General features: G+C 40.8%; 2 protein-coding genes and 1 pseudogene across 4 annotated transcripts in view; 2 read left to right on the top strand and 1 right to left on the bottom strand.

Annotated features, from left to right (window-relative positions):
* The window catches only part of TASOR2 (transcription activation suppressor family member 2), an 86,841-nt gene extending 76,267 nt beyond the window's left edge, over nucleotides 1–10,574 (top strand). For 2 of the 3 annotated variants that reach the window (XM_075552430.1, XM_075552431.1), the window contains 6 exons: nucleotides 70–195; nucleotides 3,063–3,216; nucleotides 4,265–4,370; nucleotides 8,639–8,820; nucleotides 9,360–9,474; nucleotides 9,829–10,574. In XM_075552430.1, coding sequence (XP_075408545.1) covers nucleotides 70–195; nucleotides 3,063–3,216; nucleotides 4,265–4,370; nucleotides 8,639–8,820; nucleotides 9,360–9,474; nucleotides 9,829–9,832 — 687 coding nt within the window. In that variant the 3' untranslated portion in view covers nucleotides 9,833–10,574. Of the gene's footprint in view, nucleotides 1–69; nucleotides 196–3,062; nucleotides 3,217–4,264; nucleotides 4,371–8,638; nucleotides 8,821–9,359; nucleotides 9,479–9,828 lie in introns of those variants that run through there. The other variant, XM_075552432.1, reaches the window with a different exon arrangement.
* Nucleotides 10,575–15,999: 5,425 nt separating this feature from the next.
* GDI2 (GDP dissociation inhibitor 2) overlaps nucleotides 16,000–27,698 on the bottom strand; it is a 39,737-nt gene continuing 28,038 nt past the window's right edge. The window contains exons 5-11 of the mRNA XM_075552429.1: nucleotides 24,367–24,565; nucleotides 24,002–24,133; nucleotides 21,097–21,196; nucleotides 18,436–18,607; nucleotides 17,303–17,447; nucleotides 17,040–17,094; nucleotides 16,000–16,951 (exon numbers count right to left, since the gene is read on the bottom strand). Of these exons, the coding sequence (XP_075408544.1) occupies nucleotides 16,805–16,951; nucleotides 17,040–17,094; nucleotides 17,303–17,447; nucleotides 18,436–18,607; nucleotides 21,097–21,196; nucleotides 24,002–24,133; nucleotides 24,367–24,565 (950 nt within the window). The 3' untranslated portion in view covers nucleotides 16,000–16,804. The remainder of the gene's footprint in view (nucleotides 16,952–17,039; nucleotides 17,095–17,302; nucleotides 17,448–18,435; nucleotides 18,608–21,096; nucleotides 21,197–24,001; nucleotides 24,134–24,366; nucleotides 24,566–27,698) is intronic.
* On the top strand, nucleotides 19,807–19,897 carry LOC142452289 (small nucleolar RNA U13; annotated as a pseudogene).

The raw sequence follows: 27,698 nt of genomic DNA, 5'->3' as shown, positions 1-27,698 counted from the left end.
TCGTTAACTATGAAAGTAGTACCACGCAAGTATCCTGTTTTTTAGTAATGACTACTTACAATCTTACAGAATATCCTGAGGAAAGGTGGTCACAGGGAAATCGAGCCTCAGCATTTCTGTCAAGCTTTTCACAGGAAGGATGATGCGCTCGTGGTCATTATCAAAAACGAGGACATATCTTCACATTTGCATCAAGTAAGTTTAGAAATATATTTCCTAAAAGAAATTCTGTAACTATCAGACACAGCACTGCCGTCTTCATTTAGAGACGTTAAAGTGCATTCCCATGGAATGTTTAATTGGGAAAACACTGAGATCCTGGATCCCGTTGATGAGACGTGGAGTGGATATCAGGAAATGCTGCTGCTGTCTGTAGGTAGTAACCCTACAGACCCTTACGTGCTGATGCCGGGACAAGGGGAGAATGGAGTGGACTAATGGTCCCCGAGTCCTCAGATATGCTCTTCCTTACTGGAATTACTGTCATTGCCACCCCTTCAGAGTTTTAGAGGCCTCTTGTAAATTACTTTTGCAGCCATTGCTGAGCTCAATACAAGGAGCTTCCAGTAGTTGATAGGAAAATTCTTGTTATCGTTTAATTCCATTTTTTCCCACAAGCTTTTTGAAGGGTTGAGAGATATTTACGGTTATTCTTCCTTGCGGGCCCGACCCCAGTCCCAATGACTTGAACATCCCCCCACACCCTCTACCCCCAGAAGAATGTACTTAAAAGGGGGCTTAAGTGGAGAGCAAATGCCTTGAGAATGATTGGGGCAGGGAATGTATGGATGTGCTTTATACAATTGATGTATGTATATGTATGGATTGTGGTAAGAGTTGTATGAGTCCCTAATAAAATGTAAAAGAAGAAAAGAGAAAAAAATGATTAGGGCAAAGACTGTACAGATGTGCTTTATACAATTGATGTATGTATATGTATGAACTGTGAAAAGAATTGTATGAGCCCCAATAAATTGTTAAAAAAAAAAAAAAAGGACAGTTCTGAAGCTACAGCTTAGGGAGTGGGGCGCATCTGATGAGAGCACACAGGAGCAAACAAAGAGGGAAGGAGAGAGAGAGTGGAGCACATCCTGGCCCACCAAGCCCCGAGGACGGTATTCCTGCTCAGAGCAGCGAATGCGCAGAGAGTACCATAGGGTCTGCTCCACAACGAGACACAGATGACATTCCCTTACTGACCCACTGACTATGGGGGACAACACTGGAAACAGTGAGGGAATTGTGCCCAATCTGACCATATCACACTGGGGCGAAACACTGAGGGCGTGCAACGGAGCAGCAGGGGGAGCAAAGCAATGAACTCCCCGGGGAATATAAAAAATAGACTTTGGGGCCAGGGTGAGGTACCCCATCAGACTCAACTGGAAAACACTCCTAAAGGTCAACAAACAGACCTGGAACTATTTCTAGACTTCTTTGTTTGTTGTTTTGTTTTGCTTTGTCTTGTTTTTGTGCTTCCTATTGTCTCTGCACTTCTATCTAGATAAGAGAGGCGGGATAAACAACCTGAAGGAGAAAACAACGGGACCAATGGTCTGGGGGGCACACGGGAGAGGGGAAGGCAGGGGGAGTAAAGTGGGGATGTCAACAAACCCAGGGACAAGGGAGCAACAGTGATCTAAAATCAATGGCAAGGAGGGCATAGGATGCTTGGTGGGGCTTGATCAAGGGCAATGTAGCTGAGAGGAATTACTGAAACCTGAACGAAGGCTGAACATGACAGTGGGACAAGAGGAAAGTAAAAGAAAATAGAGGAAAGAACGAGGAGGCAAAGGGCACTTATAGAGGTCTAAATACAGGCATGCACATATGTAAATCAAAGGACATTTATGTAGGTCTAAATACAGGCATGCACATATGTAAATCAAAGGACATTTATGTAGGTCTAAATACAGGCATGCACATATGTAAATCAAAGGACATTTATAGAGGTCTAAATATAGGCATGCACATATGTAAATAAATATATATATAATGAGATAGATCTATGTACATATATTTATGTGTTAAGTATTAAAATATAGCAGATGGACATTGGGCCTCTACTCAAGTACTACCTGAACACAAGAACACTTTGTTCTAATAACTTGGCATTCTGTGCTCACTGAAGCCAAAATGGGTGCATAAGAAAATGTGAAGAAAGCTGATGGTGCCCGGCTATCAAAAGATAATAGCCTCTGGTGTCTTAAAGGCTTAGAGATAAACAAGTGGCCATCTAACTGAGAAGCAATAAAACTCACATGTAAGAAGCACACCAGCCTGGGTGATCATGAGGTGTCAATGGGATCAGGCATCAATGACCCTGAACAAAAAATCATATCATTGTGAATGAGGGGGAGCGTGGAGTGGAGACCCAAAGCCCATCTGTAGACATTGGATAGCCCCTTAGAGAAAGGTCACAAGGAAGAGAGAAGCCAGGCAGGGTGCAGTATAGCACTGATGAAACATACAACTTTCCTCTAGTTCTTTAATGCTCCTCCCTTCCCCCCCACTATCATGACCCCAATTCTACCTTACAAATCGGGCTAGACCAGAGCATGTGCACTGCTACAGATAGGAACTGGAAACACAGGGAATTCAGGACTGATAAAAGCCCTCAGGACCAATAATGAGAGTAGCGATACCAGGAGGGGAAGGGGAAGGTAGGGGGAGAAAAGGGGAGCAAATTGGGAACAGATCACAATGATCTAAATATAACCATTTCCCAGGGGGACGGACAACAGAATACTGGGTGAAAAACTATAGTGGTTGGTGTAAGACATGAAAAAAATTATAAATTATCAAGGGCTTATAAGGGAGGGTGAGTGGGGGGGGGGAACTGAGCTGATAGCAAGGGCTCAAGTAGAAAGGAAGTATTTTGGAAATGATGGCAACATATGTACAAATGTGTTGACAGGATAGATGTATGTATGTATGTCAGAAAGAAAGTTACTCTTGCTGAAAGCTTCCCCAGAAAGTAACAGAAGAAAGTGTTCTGAAGCAGTAAACCATGGCACAGGAGCCCGTCTTCACCGGAGTGGGGGTTGTTTTCTTTTGAGCAGATCCCTTGCTTGCTGAAGCTGAAGCATTTTCCCAGTGTCATCTTTGCTGGAGTAGACGGCCCTGAAGATATTTTTGACCACACCTACCAAGAGCTCTTTCGTGCTGGAGGCTTTGTGGTATCCGATGACACATTGTTGGAGACTTTAGCGTTAGGTTGGTCTATTATCTTGCTGTTTCGTTTTTCTTTTAAATGTAGTCACTCAGATATTTCATCAAAAAGAAACTCAACTGAATAAGAACTTCCACCTACTGATGGTTTATATGCTATGTGCTGTGTGGAGAGTTTGTTCCATAGTTCGATGTGGTTCTCATCCCCCAAGGTCATAGCTTGTGTTAACTAATTTGTTGTTTTAACTAATTGCCTCCCCTGCTCTTCAACTACCCCTCCTCTTACTGGGGCTGAAGTCTTAGTGCATACAGATGTGAGATTTTATTGTTAAGGCTGACTCTTTAACACTTGCCAATTCAAGTCAGCTACAGATTAGCATTTTTGTTTAGAACCAGCCCTCTCCTGCATTTCTTCTGCCATCATCATCCCCCCGCCCCCCATCTCATTGTTACTGTAGCCATCTAAACCAGACTGCTATGGTATCTGCTAGAGTAGTGCTCAGTAGTGTATGGAATTTATCAGAGATTGTTAAGGCACAGGGCAGATGCTTTTATCATACAATCCAAACCTGCCCCAGCTCTATTACCATATTAAAACTAAACCTGGATACCACATCAGTATTAGGAGATACACAGTAAGAAAGAAAAGCATGAATTCTTTATGGAAACTAGAGTGTACAGAACTTTAATTGCTAGTGATGATGGTGCCCGCGCTTCTGCATGGTTCTTACCTACTGTAGTCAGCGTAGCTGGGACCAAGTTGACGAGTGCAGTTGCTGTGTCTCTGAAATGCACGCTCTGCTTCGGAGAGGGGATCTTACCCGTCCACCGAAACGCACGCTCCACTTCTGAGAGGGGATCCTCCCCATCCACCGAAACGCATGCTCTGCTTCTGAGAGGGGGATCCTCCCCATCCACCGAAACGCACGCTCCTTTTCAGAGAGGGGGATCCTCCCTGTCCACCGAAGTGGTGGTGATGGTACACACTCACATATGGTGGCGTATTTTGATAAGTAACCCTTACTTGGCTTTGCGTGAACACCCCAAATCCCTAAAACACACCTTCTCTTGCCACACTTCCATTGTTCTCTAGTTCAACTGAAGGAAATTGTCAAAATCCTGGATAAACTCAATGGAAATGGAAGATGGAAGTGGCTGCTTCATTACAGAGAAAATAAAAAGCTGAAAGAAGACGGGAGGTAAGACTTCTATGTAAGCTACAGGGTTTTGCTTTGTGTGCGTTCTTCCTTCCCATTTCTTTTTACCCAGGGACTTGCCCCTGTGACTCACCCTGCCATGTCCAGTCCACTCGACACTCGTGTGACTGCAGCTGGGGTTGATCTGCAGCAAGATAAGCTTGTGCTGGGATGTAAACCACCTGCAGCACTAAGCAAAACATGTAGGTCTGTTGACTGTATTTTGAATTTTTTTTTAAATAGAGCTTTCAAAAAGGGAAACTGTGTTTAACTGTAATATAGTTCATTGAGAAATACTTTTCTAAACTAATAGAAGTAAAGAATTCAGAAATGAGTCCCACATTTCCCATAAGACTTTTACCAACAATGAATGATAAGCTGATTAGTGATCTTTTTGACATTTATTCACATAGTAACTTGCCAGAGTTATAAAAAGGGTGGAAACATTTAGGCCAGAGCCTGTGCTTAAATCAGGTTGACCCTTAAGCTGCCGTTCCCCGGGAAATCAAATCAGTTCTGAATCAGAATGACCCTATGTACAAGACAACACAGTCCTGCCAAGTCCTGCCCCTTCACTGCCATTGCTGTGTTGGAGCCCAGTATCAGTCCGTCTCAGTGAAGATCCTCGTCTTTTTCACTGATCCTCTACCAAGCATGGTGTCCTCCTTAAGGGACTAGGCCCACCGGATAACCTGCCCAAAGTATGTGACACACAGTCTCACCATCCTTGCTTCTAAGAAACATTTTGGCTATAGTTCTTCCAAGACAGAGTTAGTTGTTCATCCATCTGGAAATGCATGGTAGAGTCAATAATCTTTGTCTACACTCTAATTCAGACGCATGGCTTCTTCTTCAGTCTTCCTCATTCATTGTGAGCCACTGCAGTATAACACACTGCCAGAGGAGCGAGCAGCGCTAGTCTTCAAAGGCAAATCGCTCGAAATGTCTAGTGGTGGGTTTTTGTTTTGTTTTGATATTTCTTAATTCATTGGCTGAAAAGACATGGGGGCCCATGGGTTTCTCCCTATAGGTAACAAATCCACTGATTAAAAGAAGAATAGAAACAGATTTGGGCGGGGAGATTTCAGTAATTCCTTTCTTAAATAAATACACTGTTTCAGGCACTGTTGCATGTTTTCCACCGATTCCTTCCATTAAAATTTGTACTTAAGAGGTAAATAGCTTATCGCCACTTTATTGATATGGACCGGATAAACTCCAGAATGTTTGTGTAATGACTTTTTTTTTAAATGACTTATTTCTTTGTGTGTGTGTGTGTGTGTGAGTGAGAGATTGAGTTAGTGTGAGAAAGTGAGTTAGTGAGAGAGTGAGTGAGTTAATGAGTATGAGAATGAGTGAGTCAAAATGACTTATTTTCTATTTACCATTCTGCATTCTCCAAAATCAAGCAAGCATTAGAGATAAGCTGAAATTGTGAAAGTGCATGAGATTTTAAGGAGAGATGTCAGGGAATAGAATTTTTACTAAGGAGACAGACCCACTGCCATTGAGTCGATTCCGACTCAGAGCATCCCTCTAGGGCAGAGTAGAACTGCTCCTGAGGGTGTCTGAGACTTTAAAGAAACACAGGAACAAACAGCCTTATCCTGCTCCCGTAAAGTGGTTGGTGGGTTTGAACTGCCGGCTATATGATGAGCAGCCCAACATGTAACCCACTGACTGCCAGGGTGCAGAACAATGGGTGCAGAGGGAGTAGGAGAGCTTAGAGGAAGGAGGGTTTAAGGAGTAGACCTGGATGGAGGAGATGATGGCCACTCTGCTGGGTAATCCCAACTTCAGTAATAACTAGGCAAAAACAAAACTCAGGGTGCTTATACCACACATACACAATCGGGCAAGTATAAAATAAGGTAATATAGCATTGGCTGAACTTGGGCAAACCAAAATACATGCATTATTGTTGATATATCTAGCTTCGTGTAACAGGCAACCAGAAAGTCATCATATCCTTTGGTTTTGGGGAGTGGGGGTGAATTTATTTTAAAAATAACCCCCTAGCTATTTTTACAAAGACGTTTATGGCTTTGATATTAGTAATTGCAAAACCAACCTCAGGTCGATCGCTAGGCAAAGCTAAGGGGACAGACATAGGTACTCTGTGTGTATACACATACACATAGCAGTTAATATAAAATAATGCTATGCAAAAGTTACACAGTAAGTAAAAGCATGTTTGTGCATAGTTTGATAAGTTTGACATGATGACTACAGAAATGATCTGAAATGTAAACCCACACCTAATTCACAGTAAGTTAAAAAAATTATATAAAAAGAAACAAAAGTTGTCTGATCATTCAGACCTTTATATACTTGGTGAAAAGTCTGGAAGGCAGTTTATTTTCTTGGTGTTAACATTGTTTATAGGTCATCTCCAGGGATGTGGGACCCATGATTTTGGTTTTCTCTGGCATATAGGAAGGAGACTGTAAGTGATAAGCGAGTAGAGATGAAATTAGAAGCAGAGGTGAGAGGTTAAAAAAATTGAGTCTAATAGAGACCTAAATGCCTATCAGTGAAAGAACAGATAAGTAAAGTTGGTATATGCATACAATGGACAACGATGCAACACTAAAAAACATAACATGGATGAACCTGGAGGACATTGTGCTGAGTGAAATTCATTAAAAACAAAAGAACGGTCATTTAAAAATAAAGTTGAATATAGAAAGGATTAATTCTCACCTAAAAGAGGAAGAAAAAAAATTTTAATCATTTCATTGGGGACTCCTAAAACTCTTATCACAATCCATACATACATCTATTGTGTCAAGCATATTTGTACATTTGTTGCAATCATTGTTCTCAAAACATTTGCCTTCTATTTGAGCCCTTGGTATCAGCTCATTTTTCCCCTCCTCATCTCCCCGCCCTCGTGAACCCTTGATAATTTATAAATGACTATTTTGTCATACCTTACACTGTCCGACATCTCCTTTCACTTAATTTTCTGTTGTCCATTCCCCAGGGAGGAGGTTATATGTACATACTTGTAATTGGTTCCCCCTTTCCACCCACCCTCCCTTCACACTCCTGGTATTGCCACTCTCAGCACTGGTCCTGAAGGGATCATCTATCTTGGATTCCCCATGTTTCCAGCTCTTAGCAGTACTAATGTACATACATCTTCTGGTCTAGCCAGATTTGTAAGGTAGAACTGGGATCATGATAGTTGCGGGAGAGGAAGCATTTAGGAGTTAAAGGAAAAGTCGTATATTCCATCATTGCTACGACTGCCTCATCTCCCCGTGACCCTTCTGTAAGGGGATGTCCAGTTGCTTCCAGATGGGTCTTGGGCCCCCAATCTATACTCCCACCCACCCCCCATTCTACAATGATTTGATTTTTTGTTCTTTGATGCCTGGTAACTAATCCCTTCAGCGCCTCGTGATTGCCCAGACTGGTGTGCTTCTTCCTTGTGGGCTTTGTTGCTTCTGAGCTAGATGGCTGCTTGTTTACCTTCAATCCTTTAAGACCCAGACACTATATCTTTTGACAGCTGGGTACCATTAGCTTTCTTTGCCACGTTTGCTTATGCAACCACTTTGTCTTCAGCGATCGTGTCGGCAAGATGAGCATTATGGAATGCCATTTTAATAGAACAAAGTGTTTTCGCATTGAGGGAGTACTTGAGTGAAAGCCCAAAGTCCATCTCAGGTAGCAAAAAATTTTAAGGAGGTGAAAAGATCTACTATCATGATTCTAATGAACATGGCGGTGATCTGTGAAAATACATGGTGCCTATTGAGTGGATGTTTTGAAGTGACTGCTGCGAACGATTGCTTTATTGTAGTAGAGAGTACAGAAAGATGCCACTAGAATTTATGAAAAACTTGGCAACAGTAAGGTGCCATTGTGGTCTATTGGAGTAAGAGCATTATTTCTAGTCTACAAAAAGAGTAAGTATGGTTTTGATGGTTTTAGGCAGTTTGTAACTCACAACTCCCTTGAAGTGTGTGTATCAGACTCTTCTCTCACAATGCATGTTTGAGTGTTCAGTAGTTTTTTGTTGTCTAGTGCTGATTACTGCATCTACAGGACTGCCACTGCCAGGCTTTCAGGAAGCCACCTGTCTCAGGAAAAAGAACAAAAGAGACAAGAGAGGAGCTGCAGAAGTGAATATTTTTACATAGGTGGTTAACAGAGAATGCCAGGAAGTTTAGCAGGGAAATCACTGAACATTACGATCTAGTCCACACTAAACGGTTGGAAACATCTATGGAGCGTGAACTCAACATTTCTGTGTTTTCCAGAGCGGATCCTGCCGCCCATAAAAAGAACTCCATTATGAAATCCTGCCAGAGCGCAAGGATCGTTGAATTGCTTCCTTACCACCATTGTGACGCTGTGCTGCCGACGACAGCAGAGCACGTGACGTGCCTGTTAAACCTGCAAGTTCAGCACTCTGATGCCAGGCTGGCTGTGTTCCTCACAGGTAAAGTCTCAGCCTGAGTGCCTTCTCCAGTGCTGACCAAACTAGGTCTGCTCTAGAATGCTCTTTGACGTGCCCTCACGAATAGCACGAGGTGAGTCTGTCCACCCAGTGGCAGCCAAAGCGAGCATTTAGCCCGGGCTGGGCATCCGCCTATGGTGCAGGGCTGATGAGTACTGCTGGAAACGCCTGTCGTTCTCCCTGCGTTTCACCAGCTCCTGCTCAGACTTAGCGACTTTGTACGCTTACGTGAGTTTTACCCAGTGCCGCATCCTCCTCAAAGAATGACTGTAGCGATGGGTGGTTTTCAGTATGTCACCACCACCTCAGCCACTTCTTCCACCACGACCGCAGCCCCTTGGAGGCAGCTGCTCGTAAAGGTTCAAATGTTTCCTACGCTTGAGCCAGATACTTTTCCTTTTATATGAAGTACTAGAGCCTACAGATTCGTTTTTTATATGACGTTCCTGCTTTTAAAACATGTACTAGTGCTCCTTGTCTCTCTCTCTCACACACAAAATGGCTTCTTTTCCTTTGTACAGACAAACCTGCTGCTTCCAGAGAGCTATTTGAAAATAATGGAATCCTGGTTACAGATGTAAATACCTTTATTGAAAATATACCCAAAGTAGCAGCTCCATTTAGGAGTAGCTATTGGTAAGAACATTTTTTAATCTCTCCTCCTTGAATGGAATTGCTTACAGCAGATAATGATTTATGTGTCTTTGAGGGAATGAGCAGTTTTGAAACTGTATTGAATATACATCATGCTATAAGTTTAAAATGCTTATTTGGGTGAGAACTGCTATTAGTTTGGCTTAAATGAAAGTTTCTGGAGTATAATTAATAACTGAATTACCTCGAATTACCTAGTTTGCTTTATGGATACTTAGTTGTGCTTTCAGGAGAAATGATAATGTATTCTTAATGTCGTCTTCCCTATTAAGGAGCATGCTCTTTGCAATACTTCTTAGTTTTAAAGACAGAATTGTTAATTTTGTGTTTATCCAGGTGATTCAGCTGCAGCTTGCCCAGGCATAGACGACGGCAAAGGATTAGTGTTTTCACTTTTCTTTGGAAAACTCTGGAGTGCAAATGAACCATCTTCTCATATTTGTAAAAACCCCGTGTTGTATACTCTAATGAAATTCTCCCTTTCACTTTAGACATGTGGCTTCACAGTGCCGCACTAGCTGTCTGCTAGCTTTGGGTTGCTGTGTTACATCCAAATATTTTATTTCCATTCTTACTGCCTTCAAAGCTATCGATTGAGTTTAATATTAAAATAAACATAGTAATAGGCTTACTCAGTTGAAGCAAAAATAAGTCTATTTTAATAATTAGCACTTTTTTGGGCATGGTAATGTCAGCCAGACATACATAATGCATGCAATGGTTTCTTTCTTTCTTTTTTTTTTTTTGCAATGGTTTCTTTTAAAGATTGCGAAACCTGTAAAACCTGTCATCAGAAATGAATTCAGTTACCAATATTCAAGGAACACCAACACTACACAAATGGTACAGATTTATAAATTGTCGTTTTTCACTTACTTGGTTTTTGTACATTGTGCACTACAAAATCAACCTTGTAGATGAAATAATTGTATTATTTATGATATTAGAAATAATTTCTACAGTACTCTTTAAAAACCCAAGCAAAGAGTTTGTAAGATACATATATCTATTTGGAGCAGAGTTTTTTTGTAACTAATTTGTTTCCTTTTTTAAAATAAAGACAACTTTAAAATTGTTTTTCAGTCAATACTTTTTATAGTGACTCTATAGCAAAATTAACATTATACAGAATGTCATCGATTTTTAGGTTATTTAGCATGGAAAACTATCTTCCGAAGGATCCCTTCCATCTACAGCATTTGGCCCTACTGTTTTGTGTCCATACCAGACCTGCCGGTGCTTTGTCGTGTGCACCTGCCTTCCCAAAGATAAAGTACACGAAGCAGCAAGTGTGCACTTAAAATTTCTAACTTGGCTTTATGCAGGGCCTCAAAAAATCCTTGAAAAAATGGAATTAAAGGATAAGTGTTTCCCACCAGCATTATGAAGTTCCTTTGTGTTACTAGGTGCCAGAGTTGGCTCTGACTCCTCATGACCCTGTGCACAACAGAACAAAACTCTGCCTGGCCTTGCGCCATGGTCACATTGTTCCTCTGCCTGAGCCCATTGTTGCTGCCACAGTGTCAATCCATCTCGTTGAGGGTCTTTCTCCAGGGACTGGTCTCTCCTGAGAGTACGGCCAACGTGTGTAAGAGAAGTCATGCCATCTTGCCTTTCAGGAGCACTCTGGCCATCGTTCTTCCAAGGTAGATTGGCTTGTCCTTTTAGCAATCCACCATATTTTATTCTTCTCCAGCACAACTCAAATATAGAAACATCTTTTATTCTCTGCTTAGAGTAGTTCCTCCCCTAAACAGATATGCTAATTTTAGTATGTGTTGTTTTCTCAGAACTGTTGTTTTTAAGTTTTATTAGCACTTTATCCACATTCCATACATATAATTCAGTTATATCAAAGAGTTGTATAATTATCATCATATTCAATTCTATAACGTTTTCTTCGTATAGTCATTGTTATTCATGTAATTACTTTTTTCTAATTGTGGCCAAAAGGCACACGAGAGAGCATTCTCCAGTTCTACAACTTCTGCTGGTGTAAATCCCTGTCATTGATGATTCTCTGTGCTGGACAGCCACTATTTACATCCTTTTCCAAATTACTCTACCACCACTGCCATGAACACCATGCCCAGATGCAACTTGTTCCTTCCCCTCTCGGAATCACTGGTCACACTTGGCTTCTCTGCTTTGCTTCTTCTTGGTTTTCTTGATAGAGTATTCACATATCACATACTCCTGTGGTTAAACTGCTTTTCTTTTTATTATAGATCATTTTATTGCGGGTCTAGTAAAACTTATCACAGTCTCAAGTACATTTGTTGCCATCTTTCTCAAGACATTTTCTACTTGAGCCTTTGGTATCAGCTCATTCCCCTCCCGAACCCTCAACAATTTAGATGATTATTTTTCCATGTCTTACACTGTTTGATGTCTCTTCACCTTTTCTGTTGTTCGTCCTCCCAGGGAGGGGTTATATATAGATCCTTGTGATCGGTTCCCCTTATGCACCCCACTTCTCCTTACCCTCCTGGTATCACCACTCTCACCACTGGTTCTGAAGGGATCATCTGTCCTGGATTCCCTGTTTCCATTTCCTGTCTGTACCAGTGTGCATCCTCTGGTGTAGCCAGATTTGTAAGGTAAAATTGGGATCATGATAGTGGGTGGGAGGAAGCATTTAGGAACTAGGGGAAAGTTGTACGTTTCCCTCATTCCTTCATTGTACCCTAACTGGCTTGTCTCCTCCCCATGACCCTTCCGTAAGGGGATGTCCAGTTGCCTACACACGGGCTTTGGGTCTCCACTCTGTACTCCCCCTCATTCACATTGATAGGATTTTTTGTTCTGGGCCTTTGATGTCTGATAGCTGATCCCATCAACACCTCGTGATCACACAGGCTGTGTGCTACTTCCATGTGAGCTTTGTTGCTTCCGAGTACATGGCCACTTGTTTACCTTCAAACCTTTAAAACCCCAGATGCTATTATCTTTTGATAACCGGCCACCATCAGCTTTCTTCACATTAGTTTATGTACCCGCTTTGTCTTCAGTGATTGTGTCGGGAAGGTGAGCATCATGGGATGCCAGTTTAATAGAATAAAGTGTTCTTGCATTGAGGGAGTACTTGAGTAGAGGCCCGATGTCCATCTGCTACCTTAATAGTAAACCTATGGTTAAATTGCTTTCAAAAGTTGTATAGTCTCACTCAGTTCTAGTGCTCCCTCCCCCTCCTGCATAGTTTGTTTCCCTAATCCTCCCTCCCTCTCTAACTCCCACTCCCAACCTCCCCTTTAAATAGTTGCATCAGTTATTAACTGTATGCTTTTACTCCTTTTGTGCTTCACAAACTAGAAAATCCAACAGAAACCATAAAAAAGTGGTAATAATAATAGCAATATAAAAATACAAATAATGAGTAAAGAAAAAAAACAACCAATATTTTAAAAGCCAGGGAATAACATTTTTGTCATGGAATACACAAGAAATACCTGCGTCTAGAACAATTTCAGGTTGGGTCAAGAGGGAAGTCAACTGATCTAAGTATCATGTTCAATCCATGACAATCCAGTTTACAGTGATCTGTCTGATAGTAAAGCTGTTTGAGTCCTTTGTGTGTGGCTACATCTGCCAGAGGCACAATATGACTAGATTCTTGCCAGTGTCCTCCATAGCCTTCTACAAACTGGGTGTTCACAATTTCAGCTGATACTTTGCCCATCATATTTGGCTTTTGTTATTGTCATCTGTGGATCACACAAACTGAGGTACTTCTTCCATGTGGATTTAGTTAACTCCTCACTTGAGTGACTGCTTGTTTGAATATAGCCCTTATGACCCCAGACACTATTTCGATTGATAACCATCTGCTTTCTTCACCACACTATTCTGTAGCACCCTTTTCTTCAGTGATCATTTCTTGATGGTCTCGAGCAGGATCATTACCAGAACTGTTCTTGGATTGGGGCTAGAGTTAAGTGGGAGCCCAGAATCCACTTGCTTGTCCACAGGTTATGCATGACTCTGGCTTGATTTGGAAGTTGTATTACAACAAAATCAAAACCCTTTATGACCAACTATACCAAGAGCAGCAACAAACCAAAAAAGGTGACCAAAACAAGATCACACAAAAGGCAGGAAAACACAAACCCATAGAAACAAAAAACGAAACCATTATCAATCATCCCCTAGAGTATAAAGCGATTACACTGATAACATTAACAATCTTTCCAATGACACAGAGCTGCAGACACTCCCTATGTATGCAGGAGTCTGAGTACAGTTCTACCAGGACCCGAAGCCCAGTTGTTGCCCTGCAGTTCTGTATCCCCACTGATTTCCGTTTCCCCTGAGCATGGGGATTGGAGCCAGGGGGCACTTCAATTCTTTCAAGTGCAGATCCCTGCTCAATAGATCAAAACCTGTCATATCAGTGCAAAAGGGGGTATTGAGGTACTAAATATATGGGGCTCTTTCCATTGGACACCCACGGGGTTCCTCCAAAGGTGTAGCGACCACCACCTGCAGTCCTGAGGTGCCCATTCTCTGCTTCCTCTCCCATCAGTCCCCCAGTCCCCAGACCCAGGATGGTTAGGTATCTTTGAAGCAGGGCTTAGTTCATTCAGTAGAGCCTCTATGTTCAGTTATTCCGGGTGTATTCCCTGGCTTATGCTGTGGTACTTGCTGCCTGCAAGGTCAGTGTTCCATGTCCTCATGGTGCTTAGTCCTTGGCATGGTTCAGTGAGGGTTGGGTAGAAACATATCTGTACTGTGTACCCAGGAACATAATATCTGGTCCATTGTCCCCCTAGGTTCCTTACAATCATTTAACATCCCTTCTCAATGTGAGACTGCTTCTCCCCATTCACCCACCATACTCACCAACAGAAATGATCAGTGTCTTCTTCAAAGTGTAAATAAATGTGCCCCTCCCCTGGTCTTGATTTTCCAGCAAGGTTCTCCTTCCAGTCCTCTGGCGGGCCCATTGATCTGTCACAGCCTGGCCTAACTCTTGTACAGCATCAAGTGGATGATGGTCTCTTCCCTTTCTCCCCTTGGGGTGATCCCAGAAAATGAGGCTGTTTCCTCCAAGGTGAGTCTTGTGAAGTGCATTGCCTGTAGCTAGCCTTTTCCCCTTGTTCAGTATTGGTCCCTAAGATCATTTTGCCTGATTTACATGTCCTTTTGTGACTGACTCAGCATAATGGTTTCCAGGTCCCATGTTCAGGCTTTCTATGTTGTAGGGGTGCACAGTATTCCACTGGTTGTTCTATAGCTTATCCATTCTGACACATTTAGGCTCTTTCGTTTCTTTCTTTTGTGAACTGTGCTAAGAACATGGGAGAGCATACATTTACTTGTCCCTGCATTTCTCTAGGGGACATGCCTACCAGCGATGTTGCTAGATCATAAAGGATTTCAGTTCCTGAGAAATGAGTTTATATAAAAGGCCTTCGGACACCTATAAGTCCCATCTTTGGTTTTACATACCACCTTTTTATCGTTTCAGTACTTAAACCATATTCACGCCATCCTTAGGCTATGAATTAGTGCTCCAGAGATTATACCGTAATCTCAGTGAAGGAAATGTGTTTCAGTTTATTTCATTCACTTGTTACTAATCCCACGTATCCTTTGCCTACAATAGTTCACAATATGAAGTCATATGAGGCGCAAGCAAGCATTTCCTGGAATTATAGGTAATTTTAACTAGACAGTTAAGGTAGTGGACCCTCTGAGTAACTGTCCCTCGAAGTATCTGGAGGCACGGGCTAGAGAGGGGCTACTGGCATCCAGTAGGTAGAGGACAGAGATGCGAAATACCCAAGCACACAGGACAGTTCTCAACTCAAATGTCCAGGGATGAAAATAGTCCCTTTGATGTCTGAATTTCCACCAAAATTACTTTCCCAATTCTTTTAACGTAAAAACTACATAGATCTGTCTGTATCCAAATTCTGACTCAACAGGACCCTACAGGGCTTGGGCAGAGCTGCCCCTGCTCGTTTCTGAGACTTAATCTTTGCAGGAGCAAAAAGCCTCGTTTTCCTCCCACTGGCTAGCTGGTGGTTTCAAACTGACCATGTGGCCTGCAGCCAAATGCACAGTGCATAACGTACTATACCACCAGGGCTCCGAGTTAAAATTCTGTTTGGGAAAACTTAAAGGTTCTTAATCTGTGTGGAAAATAGCATAATATTTCTTTATATATAACTTTCAAAAGGGAAGAGTGACCAGCAAAAATTATAGCATCAGTTGTGTGAAAATATTAAAGCAGTCATGATTTTGCTATAGGCAAACCATCTACGGCAGTATTTGGCTTTGTGTGGAACAGATTATGGTCAGTCAAGAATATAATTTGGAATCTACTCAGTGAAGCCAGGTGACGGGCTTTTTATCCCCAATGAAGCTAGAACGTGCATCTGTACTCAGCTACTGAGTCGATCTTCTTCTGATATCTCTGGCAAGTGTCAGCAGCTCTATTGAAGGATGCTAGCAGTGGCTGTCTTAAACGCTGTCACAGAAAGGCCAATGAACAGAGCCAGGGTATTCGTTTCCAGAGTTTGGCTTTATTTTGCAGTACAGAAATCATGTGGAGCCATGTTGAGGGAGACATCATGGAAGCAGAGGCTCTGTCAATACTGCATTGCAGCTTGGTCCATTGAAGAAGCCACACCTGGGATACAAAAGATGCTTCTACAGTTCACCTGCTTGATGTTAGGTTTCTTACCACTTTCATGTACCAGACTGGAACACCATATGGAGCCATTAGCCACAGAGGCGTCCCCCACATGACTCCCCAAATCAGAATTCTATGCCCTCAAAAACCAAATGTGTGGCTATGCTTTTTGGGCATTGTCATAATACTTAAGATAACACAAAATATAAAGTTCCGAGGAAACCGTGAGGGATGCTGTCCCAAATATGCAGTGTTGAATTTAGAATCTCCTTAATGTCGAGAGGACAGGTGGCACCATGAGTTGTACTGTGTACTGGTCCAGCTCCGCACATAACTGCAGAGGTTACACTGATTAAAAGATACAAATACTGTATCAAGATCTCTGTATCAGTATCACAATGCTGTTTTAAAACTGATTCATCACTAGGGGGAAAAAAAGCCCATAATGGGTTAAATGGAACAGAACATGGTAACCTGCCAAGTCTCAATAGCCACTCCATGAAAAAGTTAATACATGATATTAAAAAGATGAAGGGAGGAATATTTACTGGTATAGTACTCTTCAATATCTCAGTTCTGATTACAAAAGCAGGCCTTAGAATATTGATTTCATACAATAAGCATTGTTTGCCAAATTGTAAATCTGTTCTAATTAGATAGTAACATGTACTGCTGTTAGTCTTCCCCATAGATGTCATTTTTCTTGCGCTTCATTTCTTCAAAGTCAAACTCTGATCCTGTCATCCTCATATAGATGTTCTTAATGTCATCACAGGTGGTCTCAAAATGAGTTGTCGCATCATAAGTACGGGAAATAAAGATCTGGAAATAACAATTACAAGACATAAGCCTCTGTAAGGATGTCTCCCCAGAAGAGCCTTATGATACTTACTTCTGACTCCACACTCACCTGGCTTTCGGTTCCCAAATCTTTTGGTACAAGCAGGTCACTGATACTAACAAATCTGGAGAGGAAAAATAAGAGGTTAGCAGACTGCATCCTCAACCACTGCTCCCTGTGAATTTCAAAATCCAATAGGATACGACTGGTAGAGATAGGAAAATAGGATTCCACCTAGCAGCCAATTTTTTCATGTTCACCCGACCCGGGGGCCCAGATGCAATGAATTCCATCAGTATGTGAACTGATTGAAGTGGGAATGTGCCACTCACTTCTGTTCAATTGGTTCCAGGAGCTCCAAAGCCGGTCTGATTTCTTTCTCCGGCTCCTTGGTTTCCACAGTGGTGCTAACTATGGCAATGTACTTCCCTTGCGCTGCCACGTTGTGTGCAGAAGAAATCATGCAGACATAGATATCTGGAGACAAATGAAGGCGTCTCATTCCTCAAGTTTGTGAACCTCAGACAAACACTTGTACACCTAGGTTTCACCCCGATTCACTCTGGTGTGAGTTCTATCTTTCTGAGACGGGCAGTAACTTCTAAGCTTATATTCCACGTGGCAGTGAATAGGGCCACAGATAACATACTTCAGATTTCAATGGCAATACATTTTTGGTCTCTTCCTAGCTGTCATAGGTGGTACAATTCTTGGCCAAAACATTTAACTTTTCCCTCTTTGTACTCTGCATTAGAAATGGCGTTGGATAGCTAAAGACTGATTTTCCATGTATTAAAACAACACAAGACTACAGATTAATATAAAGTATTACTATAATTCCAGAGATGCTACTTTGTCTGAATACCACTACTTCAGCACAACTAAAAGTTGCAATACAAGAACTAGCTTTCAGACTCCTCTTTCTGTCTGTGCTGTCTCACATCCTCAGACCATGCCTTGGGAACTACTGAAACTATACCCCACATCTCTCTGCTCTTGTGATAATCTCTGATTGGATATCTTCTCATGGTTAAAAAAAAGGTAATGCAGATAACATTTGAGCCCCCTTTAAGTTGAATTTTAGATACTAAGTAAAATATATAATTGCAAGATGAGACCACTCCATACCACTAGTTAAAGCAAATAGATTAAGAGTGATTTCAATGATGACACAAATATGTTTGACACACTGGATGAATATATGCCTTGTGATAAGAGATGTAAGAGCCCCAATGAAAGTATTAAGAACAATCAGTTGACAAAAAATGACAAAAAGCAGCCATGCCATCCATGCAGTGGAGTCAGGTCACGAGAGAGCACGGGTTTGTCTGTCTTCATCCCTAGCCTCTTAAATTCTATAGTTGAACTAATGTCTCTTCATTGTAATGTAACATAAAATTAGGAAAGTGGGATGAAATACCAAGCAAATTATTCTACCAAAGTTCTAGTGGCCTTCAAAACTCACCTGACTTCCGGTTGACTTGGTTCTGTGGAATAATGATCTGGCATGAGTTGGCATCATTGGTGTTCTTGATGGGATGACTCAGGATACATATAACTCTGATCACCTGGCCCACCTTTTGTACCCGGTCTTTTACATAACTAGGGTCACAGATGAGCTGCTTACAGCGAGCAATCTGTAACAAAACATTAAAAACTTTATAATATTCAATGTCTGCAAAAATTTTAAACAGCATATTGATAATGTTTTCCCTGGATATAACTATTTAATAATGTAATAAATATAAAAGTTAGCGTAGAATTTATTGAACTAGACTATATATGAAGACCAGAGATAGTTTTTCTAGCAATTCCTACACATTCTCTCTGAATATAGACTCTCTAAACCTTATTCAAAAAAATAGAAACAACTATGTTGCACAGTGTTCAGAAACACATCTTAGAACTGGGCAGATCGGGGTTCACCCAACTCAAAGGATTACTGTGATGATTCAAGTTACCTGTGTAGCTAAGGGCTGTCAGACTATGTAATGGTACCTTATCTGCAGATGTTTTAATAGCTGGTCTAACACTCAGAAGGAATCGCTATCTTCCTAGGGCTATGCTTCCCCCAAAGAAAATACCAACTGCAGAACCAATGGTATATATAACCTGCAAAATTTATAGTGTTAGCACCTCCTCCTCTGTCCTGCCAAAGTCCACTGTTTTTGAAGAGCGGCATCTATGCGCAGTGAAGAGTGAGGTGCAAGTGAACTCTGCAATTAGAGGGACTCTGCGCATTACTATCCACGCCTCCTAAACGCCGTTGCGCTGCGGGCACAAGGTTGTTGAAAGTGGACCTACACGATAATGAAAGTTACTGAAAGTACATTTGTGGTCTTTTAACAAACTTTAAATACCACTAGGAATCTGTGTGCGAACGTAATTATCTGTAAAGGTTTGTATTTCGTGACTTTTATTCTTTCCTACATGTCATCCCAGGAGAACACGGTGGGAGTGTGGGCTGGGGGATGGAATTTCAATGGTCATAATCCTAGGAATCAAATATTAACAGAAGGGTAGAATCACTACCCCAAATATCTTAAAAGGGTACATTTTATCTTCTTTTAAGAACCTATCAAAGACTACAGGCACCTTTTTTTTGTAGTTAGCTGTCAATTAACCCAACAATTCGCCATTTTTTATTTTCCACTTAGAAAAAAGGAAAATAAAAGGAGGAAAATGTTTCCCACTTAGTACACAAACGGAAAGGTGTACATAGGAATGGACACCAGCACTCTAGACAATGAAAATGGTGAAGTAAGACTGAGTCTTCTCATGACAACACCTAGATCATTTTCTCAAAAAAAGGTGGTAAGAGAACAACACAGTTCTGATCCTTTCCTGGTTCATCAGTATGATGACTGGGTCAACACGCATTTGTGTGACCTGTGCCTCCCTTGATCCTTGTTACAACTCGTCTGGCACGAGAAAACAAACAGCTCTGTGGATTGAAAGAAGGTGGTCCTGTGTAGTCACTTCATGGGACAGACCTTCACCACACCAGGAGGTACAATAGGAATCTGGGCCCATCCTGTTGCAAAGAGGGCATGTCAGCAATGTTGACTCATCTATCCAGTATTTGTTTTATTTCAAAAAATTACTAAACTATTGAAAAAAGGAGGGAGAAGGAGATGAGTCCTTTTCAGACCCAGAGGGTAAATGAGGACTACCATTCCCCATCCAACTAAAGATTAAGTGGGCATTACTGATACGCTTTACAGTTTCTAAATCATAGATGAAAAGGGGTTATAAAGAAGTTGGGAGGTTACTTATAAAATATAAGCTAAGAAAAAAAATCCTATTAATTACAAACAATGGTTGGGGAGGGAACCGGAAACAGGAATGGATTAATGGAAAGGGCGAATAGCCCGGGAAGAAATGGGAAAAGTGCTGTTACACTGAAGAATTTCAACTAAGGCTCTCAACAAAATGTGCAAAAGTTGTTGAACTAATTTGCACTATAAACATTTTCCTAAACTACAGAGACTTAAAAAAATCATTAAAAAATGTGAAATTGCCTATCAGATGACAACCAGACAAAGCTAATATCCAGCATAAATAAGTGAAAAGTTTAATCATTAAGATAAATGGAGAAGAAATAGAAGTTCTCTAGGAATTGTATTAGGCCAATAATCAATGCCCATGAAAGCAGTAATCAAGTAATCAATGGCATACTGCATCAGGTACATCTACTTTTAAAATGATAAAAAAAATAAAAGCTGTCACGGAGGACTGAGGCACAGCCAGTCCAACCTGTGGTATTTCAACTCATACGTGTGCCTGTAAGAGCTGGGCAGTAAGGGAGGCCAGAGAAACGATGCCTTCGAGTAGCAGCACTGGTTATGAATACTGAACAAGCCCCAATATCTCTCACAATCGAGGGTGAGGCGTTAGCTCAGTCATCAGAAGCCAACTGCTCATTCACGGCTAGCATCCTTGGTAAAGCCGAACAAAGGGTCAGTGAACAATGAGCAAAATCAGTAAGACGCAGGGGTGTCGTGCCTGCGACAATGAACTCCACTACTGCAGCCACAGAGGACGGCCCAGGGCTGGCCAACGCACTTGCTAGATGGTACCATTTTCTTTGCGAGCACAGTGTTTTTAAACGGTAAACACTACTCACCTCTCCTTCAGATTTTACACCAACCACTTTTCCATTTTGCACAATGATTTCTTCAATTGGCTTATTCAGCATGTAGGTACCCCCATAAATAGCGCTTAGCCTAGAAAATTATTTTAATTATAATTAGTCTTCCTTAGAAATTGAGTTATTCAAAGCAAAAAAACCTCACCAGCATCAAGTCGGTCCCAACGAATGAGCGCCTTAGTGTGACGGAACAGCCTACTACTAAGGGTCACCGTGGCCAGATCTTTGGGAGAAAGGAGCTCCGCTAGCTGGTGGCTTTGAGTTACCACCTTGCAGTTGGTTAGCAGCCCATGCCGAGCCCCCCAAAACAGCAGCAAAAGAAGGGGTGGTGGTGGTGTGTGTGTGTCAAGAAAACCCACACAAAAAAGTAACCACACACACAGCAATACGTTTATACTTATCAACAACACTTGAATATAAATGAATTAAATGCACCACTCGAGAGAGTAGCAGAATGGGTAAGAACAGGATATGCTTACAAGAAAGGCACCTTAGATACAAAGCATGTGGCAATGTTTTCAGATAAAAGTAGACTTCAAGACAAAATGAAACAAGAATGCTACGTAAGGATCAAATGGACAGCAACTGAACAAGAAGACAACTATGTATTTATGTACCTAGTGAAAGGCCTTCTAAATACACATATTTGAAGAGAAATAGACATAAGAATAGAAAATTACACACCAATAAGCTATAAGCATTTCACTAAATCTATGATGAAACATGCATCGTGATGAAACATCATAAATAATGTTGCCTGATGAAAACACTCAACAAAATGGGAATAGAAAGGAAATTCTTCAACGGGCACATATGCAAAACCAAAGGCCAATATCTCACTCAATGAAGAGAAACTGAAATCATACCCCTTTTGAAAGGCCCAGATTAGGACGCCTATTATCACCACTCAGTTCAACACTGTGCTGGAAGTCCACATCAGAGCTAGTAGACACCGAAAAAGGACACATTAAAGAGACCCAACTGGAGAAGAAGCTCTATTCACCAAAGACGTGACTCAACATGTAGGAAACCAAAGACCCAACAAGAAAATTGGTCAAACGAATCGAAGGGTTTGGATTTGGTTGGCAACTTTGCAGGGTACAAGATTAACACACAAAACTCTACTTGATTCCTCTATCCTAGTGAAGAAAGCTCTAACACAGGAAATCAAGGAAATAGTATTTACAATAGCCCCTCAAAAGATAACATACTTAGGAATATATCTAACTAGAGAAACAAAAGACGTGTACAAAGAAAATAACTAAGCGCAACTGAAATCAAAAGACCTACATAAATGGAATAATATACCACATTCATGGGTAGAGAGACCTGACATTGTGAAAAATGCCAATATGCTCAATTTATAAATATAAGCAATCCTAATCTGGATCCCAGCTTTATTCTTTAAAAAGATGGGGTAAGTGCATCACTAACTTTATAGAAAGGTGAGACAGGCTAAGCAAAGCACTGATAAAGAACAAGAAAGTGAGAGGCCTCTAACAGTATGGTATTGGTGCGATGGCAGGTACATAGTGTTAGGTGGCATCGAGTTGGTTCAATGCGTGACAGTGCCCAACCTGTCACCCCTTGTGACCCCTGCCATCCTTGAGCCTGTGTCAACCCCTTTCCTGGAGGGTCTGTCTGTCTTTTAGGCTGACCTACTTCACTACAAGCATGATGTCTAGTCTCTCCCTCCTGATAGCATGTCCAAAGTACGCCAGGTGAAATCCTGCCATTCTTGATACCAAGGAGCACACTGGCTGTAGCCCTCCTAGACAGATTTGTCTGTTCCTCCAGCAGTCTACATCACATCAATTGAGACAGGCAGTTGACACTTTCTACAGTCTCCGCCAACACAATTCGAATGCATCACTTGTTTTCTGGTCTGACTTTCACATGCATTTGAGGCAACTGAAGATACTATGGCTTTGGTCAGATCACATTATTCTTCAAAATGACCCCTGTTGCTCCATGCATAGGCCATTGGTAGAGGCATAAAAAACAACACAGAACAGCAGGAGACCAACACATGACAGCAACGCTGTAAAAGCCAGGCATGACGCCACTGTAAGAGATGACAAGCCAATATTAATTTATAAATTATCAAGGGCTCATGAGGGAGTAGGGCAGGGCGGGAGGGTAAAACAAGGAAGCCTGAACACCAAGGTTCAAGGAAGGACTTTCACAACAGGCAACCAGGTAGAAACAGCAATGGCCGTTCATCGGTAAAATGGATAAACAAGATGTGGTTTTTACATACAATGGGGTTCCACTCAGCTATAAAAGGAAGTCTGTATACATACCACAACATGGCCGAACCTTGAAAATATCATGTATGAAATTAGTCACAAAGACATACTATACAATTTGAAACAAGCAAATAGCTAAATGGGATGAGGAGGAGGGAGAATTTTTTGTTTCTGAATTAAGTTTAAGTTAACAAATCCATCGCTATTATGTAGACTCTGACTCACAACAAGCCTACACAGGCTTCCAAGGCGATCTACCTTTCTGGAACGGGAGAGCGAAATCTTCCCCTCGTAAAGCAGCCGGCGGGTCTGCATTGCTGGCCTTGCGCTACTACACCCAGTGCTCGCCCATAGCCCACAGCCCCGCCAGGGATCTCAGGGCCATGCCACTGCTGATGGGATTTGGAATAAAGAGAATGGTTGCAAACCTTGAGTGTCTAAATAGCACTGAATTGTACATGTGGAAACTGCTGAGCGAGTGGGTTTTGATATGTATTCTGTAACTATAATTCTAAACAAAAAACATGAAATAGAAAAACCACCTCATTACAGCTATTTCTCATCTCAGTGTTCCCAATCATACTTTCAGGATTAGTAAGGTGTTCATTAACAACTTAAATATGGGGCCTTACCTCGCAAATCCCTGTGGCAGTTCTCCAAGGCCATAAAGAGGATAAAGGTAGGGGCTTTTGCCGTATCTGGCCAGAGACTCGCTGTAAAGTTTAATCCTATTAATGGTTTCACAACAGGGGAGGTCTAAATAACTGGAGAAAAGTAAATGAGTATTAGATAGAATTTTAGTTTTAATTCTTTGTTCTCAAAATTTTTTTCCCTGGAAGGATTTAACTTCACTGCCCAACATATTTCTCTTTAACAGTTCTGACATTCACTTTTGGGAGGGTCACTAGACCCTTCTCCTTTCACAGGATAACATGGGTGTTTGCTGCTAATTTTTTTTCTTTTAAGAGTTGGGAAGTTAAGGGACAGCCAGACTTACTCATCAGTTCTGTAAAGTGCCAGCGCATGACCGGTAAAATCGATAACATCTTGGCCCAAGTCAAATTTCTTATACACATCTCGCATTGTAGTCTTCTTAGGGTCAACGCCCTCAAAAGTTCTAGCATCGTTTTCATCAAAGTTGGCAACATAGACGAGGAATTTTCTGAATCGACGTTTTTCAAATAGTCCCATTAAGCCTAAGAAAGAATTTTCACAATAAGATACTGAGTAAAGGGAATCTATGAGAGGAAATCTTAAAATAGGCTACATTATATTAAACTTGGGTTCTTATTCATTGTGGAATATAAGATATGGGAGTGGGGATAACATGGCTTCCAGTTTCACATTTGTTAAAAACTAGATGGGATAATTACAACAGAACAGTTATAAAGTGTTCCATTTAAAAATATAATTACAAAGTAATTATCAATACCTAGTTAAAGGTAAGAAGTCAAACCACATCTTCTACCAAGTACAAGGTATATAATGACTGAAAAATTATCGATGAAGGCGTCCATCTGGATGTCCTTGTGACAAATGTGATCTGTACTCAGGCAAGTGCCAACGGTTCTCTCCTGTCCTTTTCTATGCGCTAAGGAACATGCTGACATGCAGTAGGAAAGCAGGGTAGGTTCAAGAACAAGTTGCACACAGAAACTTAGATACTGATTACACTCCTAACTACCGTATATACTCGAGTATAAGCTGACACAAATTTCAGCCGAGGCACCTAATTTTACCACAAAAACTGCACTAAAAATGTGCTGAGAACTCGGCTTATACACGAGTACATACAGTATCTGCTTTAAAGTTCCAGAGAGAAATCAGTTAATTGCTTTTAGTAGATTAAAAACCAGATAAGGAGAAAATTAGTACTTTAAATACCCTTAGCTCTTCCCATTAGTTTGTATTCACACTTGTTTGTAAATGCCCTAAGTATTTCTTTTTAGCCATATGCCTGTTTGGGGTATATATTCAGCCCATCTGCGTTAGTCTGGATTACCAATCTAAACTTTAAAAAAGTACACAGAATATAGTGGGTGAAAATCAAATGGTCAACAGAAAAACAGTTTTATTTTCAGCTCTCTCTGTCCCTTTTCCTAAACTATACAACTACTTTAAAACAACTATGGTTTTTAAAATAGGAAAATTTCCAAACAGTTCTTTTATATCTGTTGACAGTTTAATGTTTTAGTATTTTTAATAATTTCCCCCTCAAGATTATTTAATAGTTGAAGCCAATAGAACAAAAATTTAAAACAATCACAAGACTTCAAAATGTTATCAAAATAATATTTTAAAAATTAAGATTTCTAATATAGCTTTAAAAAGTGGGGGGGCTTGCTGAATAAAGCTACAGAGAAGGCATAATGTGAAAACAGAGTCCAGGCCTGTATGAGTTTACAAACAATAAGACCCAATACTAAGTAGTGGTTGGAGAAATCAGTTCAAAGTGATTTAAAGGGCAAGTACTTTATACTTAAGTCAGTCCTAGTCCTGTTGGCCTGTATTCCACTACTATATACATTAGCACTTTCTTAGCACAGAAGGTTATTAATTATCAGGGGTAGAAATAAGACTGTCAAAAGCAAACTAAAGAAATTATTCAATTAAAACTCAGGTGGACACCAACAGTTTATTCTGGAATAGCACTTTTTCTTTTAATTAATCAAAATTATAATCTATTATTTTCAATTCCCTTTTGTTCTGCTCATCCTAATCTTTAAGCCTGACAGCAAAATAGGGCAGTCCTAAGGCACAGTGAAGACACGCTCCCTGCTAGTCCGGAGCTTTGCTGCTGTGCGCTTACCACGCCACTGCTCTCAATTTCTGCTGGTAAGGCTTCACAACTCCACAGACTGCTGATGCAAACGTTTTACAGATACACTCAAAATATCTGTAATTGAAAGGCTCAATAGTAAATTGCTTCCTACATCATGAGCGAAGAATGCCTTCCCTAATCACCATAATAAAACTCTTCCCCTAATCTTCTATCCATTTTTTTCTTTCTCTGAAGTATTTATCACCATCTAATATACTTTTCCACATTTATTTAAGTTCCAAAAGTAAAAAAAGTTAAGTTTTTTTGTTTTTCTATTAAAGCTTTCCTAGCCTCAAACCTACAAACAAGGGTAAGCTAATATATAGACTTCAACACATATTTTTAATCCACAAATTAATGTACAATGGGAGTGAATATAAATAGACGACAGTGTAGAATACTCACATATGTGATAGAAGGTTTTGGGGAAAATCTCTGTCATAGGATTATGTACTCGAGTATAAGAAGACTTCAAAAAGTTCATGGAAAATTAGAATTACAGGACAAAAATTAAAAATGGAAACAATATCCTAACATAAGCTCCATTAATCAAGTCACGTTTGTGATACCAGTCATTTGGTCCGTCCATAAAGAACTGAAGGTCTTCAGAGGTTAACTACGCAGTCTTTTTAATACTAGTATCTAAGGAGAAATGGGTGCCCTTTAAAGACTTTTTAAGATTAAGAAATAAAAAGAAATCAGAATAAATAAATAATTTTTAAAAAAGAAATCAGAAAGAGCCCAATCTGGGCTGTCAGGCATATGCATAATAGTATAATAGGCTTTCCCCTGAAACTCCCGAGGAATTGCCCTTGATTGACAAGAGGAAGGAGTAAGATCATTGCCAGGGTAGGCTCTCTGGTATAGTTTTCCTGGGGATTTTCTTGCTAATTTGGGGTCACTTTCTCAAAGCACTCTCATGAAAAGATGTTACTGTTCCTTGGCCCCCTAGAGAGTCAACTTGCAAAATGCCTCTGCACACCCCCAAACTGCTCTTGAGTGGTTTGCTTTTGCTTTGAACTCAGCCTGGTCAAATCATGTTTAACTTCAGATAAAACATTTCCAATAAATGCTTTAGGATCTTAATCCCACTGTTTTAAAATTAACTTGGAAACTCTTATCTGCAGTTCTTATCTGGATGCAAGTTTTGGCAACAAATGAGCAGAAAGGTTGCTCAACTTAAAATTTTTCCCATTAGAATATTGAGATGTCTATGGTGTCAGCTATTACGGTTTCTTTTATGTAACCAAGTCCACAATTCTTAGGGTTATTTTCTGAATAGCACCTTTCAAAATAATGATTTAAATTTGACCTTACAAATAAGAGAGCTCTCGACTGATGTGAAAATTACTAAAGAATTTAAAAGCACTTTTCTTATTCTCCCAATCTAAGCCTAGCCCTTCTATAAGCTCTTAAAGCACCTACTATGCAAACACCTTCTCTACTTTGTACAGTTAACCTGCCTCAAATTGCTCTCACAATGACCAAAGCACTTTGAAGGGAAGAGA

This window comes from Tenrec ecaudatus, chromosome 6, assembly GCF_050624435.1.
Source record: "Tenrec ecaudatus isolate mTenEca1 chromosome 6, mTenEca1.hap1, whole genome shotgun sequence".
NCBI classification, from domain to species: domain Eukaryota; kingdom Metazoa; phylum Chordata; class Mammalia; order Afrosoricida; family Tenrecidae; genus Tenrec; species Tenrec ecaudatus.
Note: the sequence above shows the minus strand (reverse complement) of the source record. Positions and strands in the feature narration are given on the sequence as shown.